The sequence below is a fragment of the Saimiri boliviensis genome, chromosome 10 (genome assembly GCF_048565385.1).
Source record: "Saimiri boliviensis isolate mSaiBol1 chromosome 10, mSaiBol1.pri, whole genome shotgun sequence".
Taxonomy (NCBI): Eukaryota; Metazoa; Chordata; class Mammalia; order Primates; family Cebidae; genus Saimiri; species Saimiri boliviensis.
Genome location: NC_133458.1, coordinates 347400 through 361636, shown reverse-complemented (window position 1 = coordinate 361636; position 14237 = coordinate 347400). Strand labels below are relative to the sequence as shown.

The following is a 14237-nucleotide window of genomic DNA, read 5'->3' as shown; positions in this document are numbered from 1 at the left end:
GGGCTGGTTTCCCAGGGAAGGAAGAGTGCTCCGCTGTTACCCTAAGTGAGGACACGTGAACGCTGAGCCTGCAGTGATAATTGCAGTGTGATTTCGCAGCTTCTTCACGGGGTGGCATCCGGTTCTGGTGGTGACATTTTGAGGAGGAAGATCCTGTGCGCACAGGGCTGTTAGGCGGACAGCCCACAGTCACCGTGACTCCGTGCCGAGCCACACACCTTAGTTTAAGCAACATGTTTCCTTTGTGGTGTGTCTAAGTTACAGGGAGAACTGATTTTCCTTTAAAATCCAAACATGACATTTCTGAAGTACAGAAACAGCCAGAGACATTTGGAGCTTTTTGTCCCATTGAGACCTAGTTCACGCATAGAGTTTGGGATTAAAGAAGGCAACTGGCCTTGGAATTGGGGGCCGTTGCTTTGCTACCAAATATTCGTACTTTGCTCTGAAACATGTGCCTGCAGCTCTCCTGAACCTAATCCCAAGAAGACGTCAGACAGATCAGAAAGACCCCAGCAAAGCTGCTTCATGAAATGAGAGGGCTGGAACCTGTGAGGGCATCATGGCCGCAAAGATGGAGCGGGGCTGGAGAGTGCTCCAGGTTAAAGTGGAGAGCCGCCACAACCACACCCAGCGTGTCATCCTGGCCTGGAGATAGGACCCTAGACAGCGTATCAGATGACAGCATTAGTGAAAGTGGGACTGTTCCTAAATTTGATAACACTACTGAAGTGATTTAAGAGACTAGTCCTGCTTCTAGGGGATTCCCCTAACATTTAAGGGGTGAAGAGGTGCGTGTGTGCAACACACCCTCAAATGACTGTGTGCTACACACACCCAATGTGAGGGGCGGGCAACGCTCACAGCCGCTGACAGGGCTCACAATCAGGGAACCTGGCCTTGTTCTCACAACTAACTTCAAAACAGCTTTTAGGAAAGATACAGTGGAGAGAGAATGTGACAGCTGTTTCCTCAGTGACCTGACAAAGTCCGTGGCTCAAAGGCAAACATGGTATAGATTTAAGTGGTTTTTTAGTACTTAAAAGTTGATTTTTGTAAATATTTTGAAACAGCAGAAAATAGAGCAAGAGGGCTTTTGAGAGAGAGAACATGAGTGTTACTGGGAGCCCCAGGCTCAAGGCCCTGCTGTTCTGCCCCCGCAGCCACTATGCCCCCCACGGTGGTCTCCACGAGCCCCCTGCTCCTGTTCGGGTTGCAAATCACTCTGACGTGACAGGTGGTGCCAGCCTGACAGGCAGTAGGTGAATCCCTTCAAAACTTTCTTCTCTCTCTTTTTTAAGTCTTTAACAGACCTCCCTAGTACCCCAAATTTTGGGTTTCCACACTTTCTTTGTCCCGGAATGTGTGCTTGTGTGTGCATCCTGGGGGCCGGTGCAGTGTCCGGTGAGCATTGGGAGGCTCTTGGCAACAGCTGCAGGGCGCAGACTTTTCAGATCCAGTGCCCCTGTCCCGCTCGTCTGTGGGGCCCAAGAGCCACCTGCTGGGTGCCCAAGCTGAACATCTGCCCACATACAGGCCTCCCCTTAAGGGGAGCAGCAGGTAGGCTGGACCATTCCCCAGAGCATAACTGCGGGGGTCCTGCCCAAGGCTGCCCAAGCCCAAAGACAGGCCCCATCTCCATGTGCCCCAGCCACACACTCCTTCATGCAGAGCCTGGTGTGCAGACCCCCTGCCTCGGATGGTTCATCCTGTGCCAGGCATGCACCTCCCCTCCTCTGGCATTGGCCAGCTCCATGACCAGAAGCGCCTGGGGTGCCGTCATGGCCCCGGTGCTGCTGTTTCTCTGGGGTTCCCCGTCCCGTGCCGGATATGATGCCGGTGTGCTCCTCCATCCTTCCATCTTTCTGACCATGTGGACCTTTAATTTCTTCGCCTTCATCTCCCTCCCTTTAGGAGAATCTTCCCTAGTGGATTCCTTTGGAACTTAAAGAAACTGGAGACCCAGTCGCCGTCCCTGGACACCAGGGTTTCCATGCATCTCCTTCCTAACCTCCCTCCCTGGTCCTATATCTCCTTTGGCCAGGAAAAGACACATCCATTTGTTTGGAAAGTATTAAGCATCACTTGCACAGGTTCAGTTAAAACTGAACAGCAGAAATGTGCTCATAATCCTGTCTGGTTGTGCCAGGTGACTGCCAAATGATCTCTGCCCCTGCCTGAGGTCAGTCTTGTGGGCTCTGCAGCAGCCGCAGGTCCAGCTCTCATCTTGACCCACCTGTGGATGCTTCTGTGGTACCGTGTTCACGGCCGAGCCCACCCTGTCTGGGGCTGCCTTGCTGTCCCTATTCTCGTCACTCAACGAGCCCACAACCCCGTGGCTGGTCCCCAGCTTGGCACCTGCTGAGCCTGAGGACCATGAGGGGAAGCTTCCTTCTGAAACGCTCCTCCTCTCAGAGGCGATTTGGGGCAGGCTGCTCTGGGGGTCTCTGCCAGACTCCTCCTGGTACCCTGGGAGGCTCGTGTTCTCGTGGGGCTGCTGGAGGGTTGGCGGGATGATCAGATGGTGCTTCCCACAGAGGTGCCTGCAGGGCCAGCTGCTGTGATCTTTGTCGTCAGGGATGGGAGCCTGGGGAGTGAAGTTTGTTGTCAGTGGGAACAAGTCACCACAGTGGTCTGAGTGTCGGAGGAGGGCACAGGCTTATTTTTAGGGATGTGCCGTCACACGGAAGAAATGTGTACACTTGAAGCATGGGAAGGCTGAAATGCCAAACAGTTCTCTTGGCTAAATTTAGCAGAAGTGTTCTTTATTTAAGAACGGAGTTAACAAGTATGTAACACAAAAGACTTAAGAGAGCCGCTGCCTTGCGTGCCCACCATGGCGTGCTGCTGGGGCCACTCCTGGGGACCCCGCACTCTGCCCCAGCCACCTCCGCTGCAGAAGCAATGGCAGGGGCTGCGAGAGCCCAGGGTCTTAGAGATTCAACTGCCTTAGCCCTGCCTGCCCCTGACTCAACAGGGAGCCCCCCACTCCGCACTCTTTCGGCAGTGCTCGAGATGAAATCCAAATCACGAAGGAGAATTCCCACTCCCTTGGGTTTTTAATACAAAGTATGCTTCCCTGTTTCAAGAAACCCAGGCTTGAAGAGGCACCTTTCAGAAGCTGAGAAGCAATTCTAGCTATTCCAGATGCACAGGCAGAGATTTCTAGGCCTGATCCCAGGAGCAGGACAGGGTGGGCACAGGGCTTTGTGCGAAGTCGCTCAGCCATCGGTGAATGACGGCTGGGCGGATTCTCAGGCCTAGACTGCTGAGGCCAAGAATTCTAGACTCTCATCTCAGGACTCCAGGCTCTGACTCTGACTGGCATCAGCCAGAAACATGCTCGAAAGGCAGGGTGGGTCTCAGGCCCCACACAGACCCACTGGGCCAGAGCCTGCGAGTCCAAGTCCCAGGGGTTCTCGTGGCCTCTTGGAAGCCTGAGCCCTGCCTGGGCTAGCAGAATCCCCAGCCTCACACCAGCCTGGTTGCTGCAGCTCCCATCCTCTGCCTGAGCTGTTCTGTTGCCTTTGGTGGTTCTTGTTCTGTATTCCACGCAATGGGAACCCCAGCCCCACCTATCAGCAAAGAGGGGTGTGATGGGGTGAAGGGCAGGGCAGGGTGGTTGGGCCCCAGCACATGGCTCGGGGAACCCCCCACGTTTGGTGATCCTGAGCCCTCAATCTGGTGGTGGTGTTGCTCGAGAACCATGGCTTACAGGGAACACGGCTGGGAAAGGGGAGAGGAGCAGCTACGGAGTGCGAGGGCCGCAGCTGCCGCCCCTTGGTACACTGTGGGATGGAACCCTTTACTCAGTGAAGACTCAAGGCCTAAAATGGAAATGTTCTTCCCCCAGGCTTAAAAGCCGGTCTTGGCAGGAGGAGACATAGACAGGAAGGCCTCAGATGGAGAGGCTGAACCCTGGTCAGCACACCTGCTTCAGGGTCTGCCCGCGGCAGGTGAGACCCCAAACAGAGGCCCAGACCATGGCCTGTGCGGCCCCTCGGGCTCCAGGTCTGGATGGGAGGCAGCTGCTCAGCAGCATCCAGGGCGGCCCCAGGGCCCTCTGGTCCTCAGAGCCCTTATCCTCCCAGGGGCTCCCACACCCACATTTCTGCTGATTCCCTCACACACATAGCCAAGTCTGTAGCTTTTGTGGAGACTAAATTTTTTCTTGAATTTAATTAATTTTGAAAACAATGAACAATAATTATTGCAGACTTTGGCTCTGTGCAAGCAGGAAACACAACTAAAAGTGTGAATCTGGGAAGCAAGTGGGCACTGACGGGATGAAGCTCCAGGCAGGAGAAACCCGTTGGGCTTGGCTCCCAGGCAACTCTGTGTTCACCGATGGGCCGACCCGGCCCTGGGCAGTGCGTGGCCGTCCTGTGGCTGCCTAGGACCTGTCCTGGCGCTTGCAGCCTCTGGAACGCCCTGCGCTATGTGCTATCGCTTCATCTTGGAAACGAGTCCCTAAACCAACCAAGTATTCAAAGTATTCAAAGAGCAGAAACTGCAACAGGAAGAAAAATTATTCATTTTGGTTTTGTGCCTCCTTTTCTTTGCTTTCTCACTTTAAAATATTTAGACTTTCTAATCCCTTAGCAGTGAATATGCATTCATAATATTCGCAGAATCTCTAAAATGTTTAATTAACAAGAAAAATAATTCTTTAGACTAAACAGCAAGGCCTGAGGGGATAACAGCTCATGCAGGCAGGATTTGGTTGCAGGCCTTTCTGAAGGACCAGCAGACCCGGAAGAGCTTTCCACGGGTCCCTGGGATGCCTCCCAGAGTGTGCCAGGGCGAGACAGGAGATGAGGAGCTTTTGCATGACTTCTGTGAGCTGACATTGCCAGAGTAGGTGGTGGCTGTCACTGCCTCCGAGATCCACGTCACTCTTTATAAGCCAGGCCAGGGCTCAGAATAGCGGTTCCCAGGGAATGCTTATTCATGGAGTGAATAAAGAAGGGAGAATAAATGAAGGAGCATCAGGCCCGGGCCTTCTGAAGGAGCCTGCTCATACGGGGCTCGGGGCGACGCTGCTGGGGGTCTTGGTCTCTGCTCTTCACCAGCACTCTGTCCTAATGTCTCCCAGACATGGCTGCTGGCCAGGTGCAGATGAAGATGAAGACTGAGAGTTGGTGCCCTCAACTCACCTGGGATCCCACCTGGACCTTGGAATCCCACCCAGGCTATAGAAGTGTCCGAGACGCCTGGCCGCTCCCTTTCCTATGGAAGCCTGGGGCAGACGGGATTGTCACTGCTGTGATTTCACACACCACAGCCAGTTGTCAGCCATGGTGTGTAATGACAGAGGCCACAGTGTTCCCCTTCTTCCTGGCTGGGCTGGTGCAGCTATGCACCTGGGGACCCTCCCAGAGAAGGGCCTTCCTCAAGGGCTCCATGCGTGACAGAGCTGGGACCCCAACATTCAACTCAGTCTTCTCTCAACTCAACTGGATGCTACGGGGGAGAGCGCATCTTAGACAGTCCGCAGGTCAATGTAGTCCCAGCCAGGCAGCTCCTGCAAGTGCCTTCAACCCATGCAGGGAAGGCAGTGGGGCCAGGAGCTACCCCAACCAGATGGCAACAAGCAGACTGCATGGGAATCAGACCGACGGGGCCCTGGCTGTGACTGCTCTTGAGTGGGGAGCACACCTCACCACTCCCCTAAGCCTCAGCTTCTCCATTTATGCAGTGGGTTCTTTTCAAGCCTAACTGAAGTAACGTGATGACAGCAGGCTCACAGTAACACCTGCCAATGTCAGCCACCGCTACCACCACCCTTATCCACCGGCTACATGATATGGTTTGCCTATGTCCTTACCCAAATCTCATCCTGAATTGTAGCTCCCATAATTCTGATGTGTGGTGGGAGGGTCCAGTAGGAGATCACTGAGTCATGAGGCGGTTCCCCATACTGTTCTCAAGGTAGTGAATAAGTCTCATGAGATCTGATGGTTTGATAAGGAGTTTCCCTTTTTGCTTGGCTCTCATTCTCTCTCTTGTCTGCTGCCACATAAGACGTGCCTTTTACCTTCTGCCATAATTATGAGGCCTCTCTAGCCACTTGGAACTGTGAGTCTATCAAACCTCTTTTTCTTTATAACTTACTCAGTCTTGTGTACATCTTTATCAGCAGTGTGAAAACGAACTAATATTCCATGGGTTAGGAGTTTTATCTTTCAATTGTTGGGATATTGGCTACTTAGGTCCAATTTTAGTATACGTGCTACTGAAGCCAGCACTACTCACTGCCTTTCCTAGGATTTAATAATCTGGTGGAGAAAGAGTTGGCTTAGAGTTGTGAGTCTTAGAGAAGTGAGCAAAGGAAGCCTCTGTGAGACAGAAGTCAGGCTCATGCCCCCAAGAGGCAGCCAGGCAGCATCGCTGTCCCCTGGGGACCCAGAGGGCAGAAGCCACACCTCCAGGAGGGGCAGGCGGAGCAGGGGCAGGGCAGGAGGTGATTCAGCCAGGAGCTGATGGTTTTGCTGGGAATTCTGTGGGCTTGTAGAACATCTGCATGTGGGGAGTGCGATACTTTCCAGGGCTCCTTAGAGCAGCCTCCAACACATCCCTGGCCCCTGTCTTGCCCTGTGCAGGGGCCACGCTCTGCACACACCTCTGGCTGCAGGTTGGTATGGCGCCCGCCACCCACACGGTGCTGCCAGGGCTGCAGGGGAGGACGGCGGTCTGTCTGGTGATAAAACAAACCACAGGTGGACGTTGCAGCGGAGTGAACCCTCAGGAGGAGCAGCCGCCTGAGGCGGGGCTGGGGAAGTTTGCTGATGGACAGGAGCAGAGCTTAAGGCCACACATCCCACATTCAGGAAAAACATCCTCATTACTGAAAGATCACAGCCCTGCAGAAGGGTTCACAGTGAACATCATACTGAGAGCCCCAGAACACTGTGGCAAGTTTGTGCAGCCCTGATTGGGTGTCCCCAACACATTCTGGGCCTCCGGCCCCCAGATGCCTCTTAGCCGAGGACAAACCAGGTCTCTCAGCTTGAAAAGACACCCTAGCTGTGGTCACATCTCCTGCTCTGGGCTCAGGGCTAAGAAACCAGGGCACTGGCTGCTCGATGTCCCAGAATGTGGCAAAATCTTAAACGGGACAGGAAATCCAAATGCAGAAAGGACGCGCTCTCCAGGACCCATCTGAACAGTCACTTTCAGGCAGGTGGGACCACTCTCAGGTTCTCTTCACCATCTTCCAGACACGCAGACAACAGATCAAGAAAACCTGCCTTTCCCTGCCTGCAAAACGATGAACAACCCAACAATTCCAAGTGCTGACAGCAGAACGGAAACAGGGTCGTTGCTTAATTTGGAAAATGGAAGTAGTGTTGGTACTCAGAGGATGGCTTAGGGGAAACATCTGAATAATTCTTGCCAGGCGGGAGGGGCTGCTGCTGTAGTGTGAGGACACGGAACCCGACCGCCACAGCACCACACGGGAGCCTACCTTGCCCTCATCCTCCGGGTCGCTGTAGCCACAGGCATCTATGAAATCCGGGAAAGTCTCCGACCACCCATCACTCGTACAGTTTTTGCTTATGTTTCCTGGAAAGTGAAGTTCAGATATTTTATCTGCAAGTCCATGAAAACTGGCCTTAGAAGGCACCATTTGGTCTGTGCTGAGCCTGTGCTGTCTTAAAATGCTTCCCAAGCCCAGGGGTCAGCTAGGAGACAAGGCTGCCCCTCAAAAAATCTTCCTTGGCCTCCTCGTCCATGTGACCTGACCAGCAGGCCAGGTCTCGGGGGCCTGAGATGTGAGAGAATGCACTGTGTCATAAATCATCACTACCACAGCTGGAAGTGCAGCTCTTTTGGGTCAGAATGAAAATTCTTAATAGATTCTTACGTTCTGCCACCATAAGTGATATTTGCAGCCAAGCACTGACCATCCTGGAGCCAGGCGCCTCACCTGCCCTGGGTCCTGACAGCACCCTCCCTCCTCCCCGCTAGGCCCTCACCACCAACCCTGACCCAGTAGGGCAGGCTCCACTTGGCCACTGGTATTGGAAGAAAGGGTGGAGGAATGAGAGTTTAATCACATGAAACCAAGGAAATGATGCCCTTGCAATCTCATCGTTTTCTCCTAAGGAACTAAAATCATATGTAAGCTCAGAAATTCAATGTTCTTTTTATTTGTGTGTGTCCTTAGCAGATGGGGCTACACAGAACAGTGATAAAGCTCTCAAGGGTGTCCAAGGCATAAGAATGAAACCAGGCACTGAACCCCATGCCAGCCTTGCCCCGAGCATGGCTGCATGGCCTCAGGATCACCCCACCACAGGGCCCACGAGGCCGGACCCCTCCATGCACCCCTGAGCCTGGTGTGGCCAGAGTGGGGCACCTGTCTCCCTGCCTGGGGGACTGGAAGGGCCTGGGGCTTTGGAGTTAGCCAATATATTCACTCTCATGACTTTTTAATTTCAAGACAACCTTGCAAGACAGACTTGGTGGGCATTGCTGTTCCCATTTTACCGAAGAGGAAAACAGGCTTTGAGGACTTAGTAGTCTGAGTGGGATGCATGTGCAATTCTTGTCATGTAGTGGCAAGAGGCAGAGAGAGGGCCCGGCCAGGCCCTGACTCTACCAGGGAGGAGTGGGTGGGAGGCTGGTCTCAGCAAGGTCCCAGGGCTGGTCCTACCCATTGGCACCCCGACACTGTCACCAACTAAGGGCTCTGACTACAAGACCCACACCTTACACAGTGAGCTCCATGGGGTTCTGGGGGCTGCTTAGCTGCAGAGACCCCCATACACGGTGGAGGCAAAACAGAGCCCTGAAGGGGGCAATACTCCTAGAGGTCTGGTCCCACTGCCCTGATTTATGGACAAGGAGACAGGCCCACAAACACAAATGATGTGCTCACAGCAGACTCAGGAACAGCACTCGTAATGGTTGTTATAATGATGGTAGTCACACGGTAGTGGCAGCTATGACTCACCGAGCTCTCAGGAACGCTGGGCTCTGTGCTTGCAACAGCGCAGCTAATCCCGACAACCACAGGAGGCAGCTCTCTAATTAACCTCAGAGACAGATGGCCGAGGCCGAGGGAAGTTGTGCCACTTGCCCAAAGTCACACTGCTGGTGAGCTACGGGCCAAGTGCCACACCCAACAGCCTGGCTCTCAACTGAGCAGGGCACCTGCAGGTCCTCTCCTGAGCCTGGAGCCAGGACTCGGGTGGGAGCTAAGCCTGTCACTCATCCTCTGCAAGGTGCAGCCCCTTTTCCTTCCTACAGGACATCAGTGTTGACCAATCCAAAGAAGATGCTTAAATAAAACTCAGAAAACTAAGCCAGTAAGTCATTCTATGAAGTACAGATTCTCTCACAGGTTCTTCATCCTTTCTGACTTCTCACTCCTGAGACACTTGGGGCAGATGTAGAAGGATATGAAATGCCTGAGATGGCAACCTACAGAGAGATCAGGGAGGTGCAGAGATGCCCGGGAGGGGCAGAGAGGCGCTCCAGGTACAGAGAGGCCAGGAAGATGCAAAGAAAGGTTGGTGGGGGCGGGGGGGGGGCGCGGGCGCCACACTCTTGCCCACTTGCCAGACAAAGAATACCTGAAGGCCTCCCTTAGGGCTTCAGTGCTTCTCAGCGACTATTCCAAGCCCCATGAGCCTACATCATCCGCCACTCAGGGCTGCGCTGATGCCCCTTTAAAGACTCAGAACTGCACCTGGACCTACATCTGTGCTAGAGGGGGCTGAGCTGCTGCCCTGGGTCTGGCTACAATAGCACCATGCAGAACTGGCAGGTGGGCACCAGGAGCAACTGGAAACATGGAGAGCAAGTCAAGGGAGAAAAGCCAGCAAACAGCTGTCAGAGCTGCCTCCCGGGCGCTGAGCAAGGGGCATGAGCAGGAGCTGCTCATGGAAGGCTGTCACCCCGTGGTGAGTCCTCTTGCCTCTCGCCCAGCTCTCTGCTTCCTTTGTTCCCCTCTATGCAGACAGTTGGCTCATTGCCTCCTGGAGGGGATGGGGACAGGAAATGCCAGAAGCACCTAATCCTCACAGCTTTCCCCAAGCACCAGCGGTGAAGTCCAGCCCAGGTGGGAGAGGGATAAAGTCTAGCTCGGGTTGGGAGACGGCTTGCATCCCAGGTGCTCACTCTGCAGGGCAGGAGTTTGCATTCTGGTGTTTGCCAATGTGGAAACCACCAGGCTGCTGGGTGCTTTCTGGAAGCCTCAGAACCACGCCATTGACTAGGAAAAGCTGGAGTTCATGCCAATTCACTCCAGATCTCTGGGAGAATGGATGTAGCCCAAGCTGATCAGTAGAAATGCTACTGACCGGAGGGGCAGTTCTTCAAGGTCAGGTCCTCTAAAGTGACATAGGTTCTAACTTGGGGGTGGCCAATGATGCTGACACAAGCATGGTCCCCACCTTTAGACTGCTCTGCTGGCAACTTGGGGTGAGGAAATAAAAAATCTTCCTTTCAGAATCTGCTTTTCCTTTCCCCAATCTCTGTTCTAATACTTTGCTTTAACACTTCAACGTTATTACTTCCCAGCGTCTTTACCCTTTAACCTCTGTCCAAGATAAAAGCAAATTCTCCACAGCACTCCAAAATATTAGGCTTTCTGTTTCCAGATGTTTTTTATGTTTTCTATTTTTCTAAATAGATTTCTTCACATTATGAAAATCTGAATCACTCACAAAAATAATCAAAACCTTCTGCAAGGATTCAGCCAAGAGATATTTGCAGCACCACATATGGAGCATGCCCTGGACACAGAGAAGGAGACTGGAACCCCAGAGAAACCGCAAATTCCAGGCAGCATCAAACCTGTGAGGCAACAAGGATGTCGGGGGAGTGGGTTCAGTAAACTAGGTGCATCCTGGGGCCTCTCTCCTGAGCATGGAAGCTCTGGGTCCACACTTTCCCACTTCCCAGAACCTTCCAGAGCATGTTCTCTGGGGTTCACAGACCAACTCAGCAGGAGGAGGGGAGCTTCCTTTATAACCCCCTTGCCTTCCCTCCCCTCTCACGCCCTTTTTCATGCTTTGGTTTCCATTTGGCTCCTGTGTCCCCTGGTTCTTTCCCTGCAGTTGCCCTGCTCTCTGGGGTTTGGCTGAAGGTAGGTAATGCCCTCCTGCTCCCTAAGACGGGCACTCACCCCAATGTGCCACAGCTGTTCCCTGACCCCCAGAGTAGCAGGAGTGGCCTGAAGGAAAATGATGTTCCTGCTTCTTGGATGGAAAAAATGGACGCTCAGACGCAAACAACCTGGGAGAGCGAAGGAACTCAACCCACAGACAGTACCTGCTTTGCTGTAAAAATTGCTGAAGACTTTTGGGCAGGGCACCGTGACTGTCTCTCCCACATTGGCAGGCCGCCAGCAAGTGATGTTGTCCCAGACGCCACTGCAGGCTGGAAAGGAGAGAAGCAGAATGAGGCAGGCGCAAGGTGACAGAAGTGTCACAAATGGAAAGCCATTACTGAGATAACTGCCTCACAAACTCCTTTGCTGTGAAACACACACCAACACAATTATTGAGACTATAGTTAGCTTGTGGATTCATCTCAATTAGCTTTGGAGGAATAATCACATGGTGACAGAAAGCATTTGAGTAATTCAATCTATACTATGTACTTTCTGAATTTTTAATATTTCTTGTGATCAGCATTTCCCAGTGTGATGAAATGGGCACCACTGGGTATTAGCGTAAGTCTTGGAGACTTGGGCCAGTGGGGGAGGAATACTCCCGGGGAAAGTATGGTTGTGCTTCTGGGGAATCTGACATCACTGATTATTTGCAAACTGAAGTATTTGGTAAGAGTTTGGTCCTCTCAAGATGCCTTATTAGCAACAAAATCTTAGGTTACCTTAATGGAGTTATCAAATAATTTGCATAATGCATAGCTTAAACATTTTTAGACCTCGTATTTGGTCTTAACCACTTGGTGAAGGTAAGTCATAAAAATATTGCATTATCTTCCAGATGCAAAGCACTAAGTTTCGAAGCATTTAATAATTTTCCAATATTGCGCTATTGCACAACAACAACAGAATCCGTTTAAACCCAGGACTTTTTCTTACATGTCCATGGTATTTATACTATATTTGAGACCTTTAAAATTTTATCTTTTACTTACACCTCAATATTGGAAAAGCAATGTGCTAGCCTAGGTAAAAACCAACAGACAAACTCTCAGACACATGCCACCCAGACTTGTGCAATAACTGCAGGAATACACTCACGGAGAACACAGAGCTTTGGTGTGAACACAGAAGTGTTTTACTTTCAAGAATACAGAAACATCTCTGAAAAGCTGGGCACGAGATAAGTTTTGCAGATGAAAATACTTTCTAAGTACTTTCAATAAAAGTGAAAATATATTTATTATAAAATAAAATTACATATGAATATTTAATAGATCCATAAATTTATATTACATTAATGTTAACATATTTAAAGAAAATGTTGGTTTTCTTTTAGAATGTTCAAAACAAGTGAACATTTTAAAGGCATCACTAGAAACTCCAGATGTGCCTTGGGCTCACCAGGCATGAGCCCCCATGTAAGGGTGCTTAGAGTCTAAGTTGTAGAGTGATTTAAGTGCTAAGCTCGTAAACCAAGCACCTCTAATGCTGGTGTATAGGGGAGGTGGTGGAGAGGTATCAGGATAGAGTTCCCAGCAGAGAGTGAACAAGGTGGAGAGGAAAGTGAAGATGTCTAGGCCTCCAGTGAAGACTCTGCACATGATCAGCAAAGTTTTGTGCCTCTCCTATAAAACAGCAAGCTCTGACAGTTTTGTGGCTGGTTATTTTGAAGGTTCAACTCTTCACCACAAAATGACAAATTTCTGCCTTGACGATAGTAACAATTATATAATATTGTTATTTTAAAATAATAGGCTGGGTGTGGTGACTCATATTTGTAATCCCAACACTTTGGCAGGTCAAGGCAGGAGGATCCCTTGAGCCCAAGACTTTGAGACCAGCCTGGACAACACAGCAAGACTCTGTCTCTACAGAAAATATTTTAAAATTAGCTGGAGGTAGCAGTGCAGGCCTGCAGTTCCAGCTTCTCAGGAGGCTGAAGTGGAGAAGGTCAGGAGAACGAGTGCACTCCATTAACAGATTTAGGCTTCAGAAGATGGATAATAAGGAACTTTTGTGAGCTAAAAGAACATGTTCTAACCCAATGTAAAGAAACTAAGAACTTTGAAAAAAGGTTTGATGAAATGCTAATGAGAATAGACAATTTAGAAACAAAAATAAGTGAATTAATGGAACTGAAGAATACAATATGAGAACTTTGCAAAGTATGCACAGGTTTTAACAGTCGAATTGATCAAGCAGAAGAAAGGATATCAGAGGTTGAAGACCTACTTAATGAAATGAAACGAGAAGACAAGATTCGAGAAGAAAGAGTAAAAAGGAATGAGCAAAGTCTCCAAGAAATATGGAACTATGTGAAAAGACCTAATTTACAACTGATAGGTGTACCTGAATGTCTTGAAGAGAATTAATCCAAGTTGGAAAATATTCTTCAGGATATTATTCAGGAAAACTTTCCTAACCTAGTAAGGCAGGACAATACTCAACTCCAGGTAATACAGAGAACACCACAAAGATATTCCTCAAGTAGAGCAACTCCAAGACACATAATCACTAGATTCACTAGGGTTGAAATAAAGGAGAAAATTCTGAGGGCAGCTAGAGAGAAAGGTCAGGTTACCCATAAAGGGAAGCCGATCAGACTTACAGCAGACCTCGCAGCAGAAACCCTGCAATCTAGAAGAGAGTGGGGCTCAATATTCAATATCCTCAAAGAAAAGAATTTTCAACCCAGAATCTCATATCCAGCCAAACTAAGCTTCATAAATGAAGGAAAAATAAAAATTTTCACCAACAAACAAGCACTCAGAGATTTTATCACCACTAGGCCTTCTTTGCAAGACCTTCTGAAAGAAGCACTACAAACAGAAAGGAACAACCAGTATCAGTCATCCCAAAAATTTACCAAAACGTAAAGCGTGTCTCCATAATGAAGGATTTACGTCAACTAATGGGCAAAATAGCCAGCTAGTATTAAATTACAATATTGAACTCACAAATATTAACATTAATCTTAAATTTAAATGGATTAAATGCCCCAATTAAAGACACAGACAAGCAAATGGAATAAAAAGTTAAAATCTATTGGTACGTTGTATCCAGATCTAACTCACGAGGACACACAAAGACTCAAAATAAAGGGATGGAGGAA

At 50.2% G+C, this 14237-nt stretch overlaps 1 protein-coding gene across 1 annotated transcript in view; it reads right to left on the bottom strand.

Moving 5' to 3' along the window:
• The window catches only part of VIPR2 (vasoactive intestinal peptide receptor 2), a 101315-nt gene that overhangs the window by 62292 nt on the left and 24786 nt on the right, over positions 1-14237 (bottom strand). The window contains exons 3-4 of the mRNA XM_003941846.4: positions 11284-11391; positions 7469-7566 (exon numbers count right to left, since the gene is read on the bottom strand). Coding sequence (XP_003941895.1) covers positions 7469-7566; positions 11284-11391 — 206 coding nt within the window. The remainder of the gene's footprint in view (positions 1-7468; positions 7567-11283; positions 11392-14237) is intronic.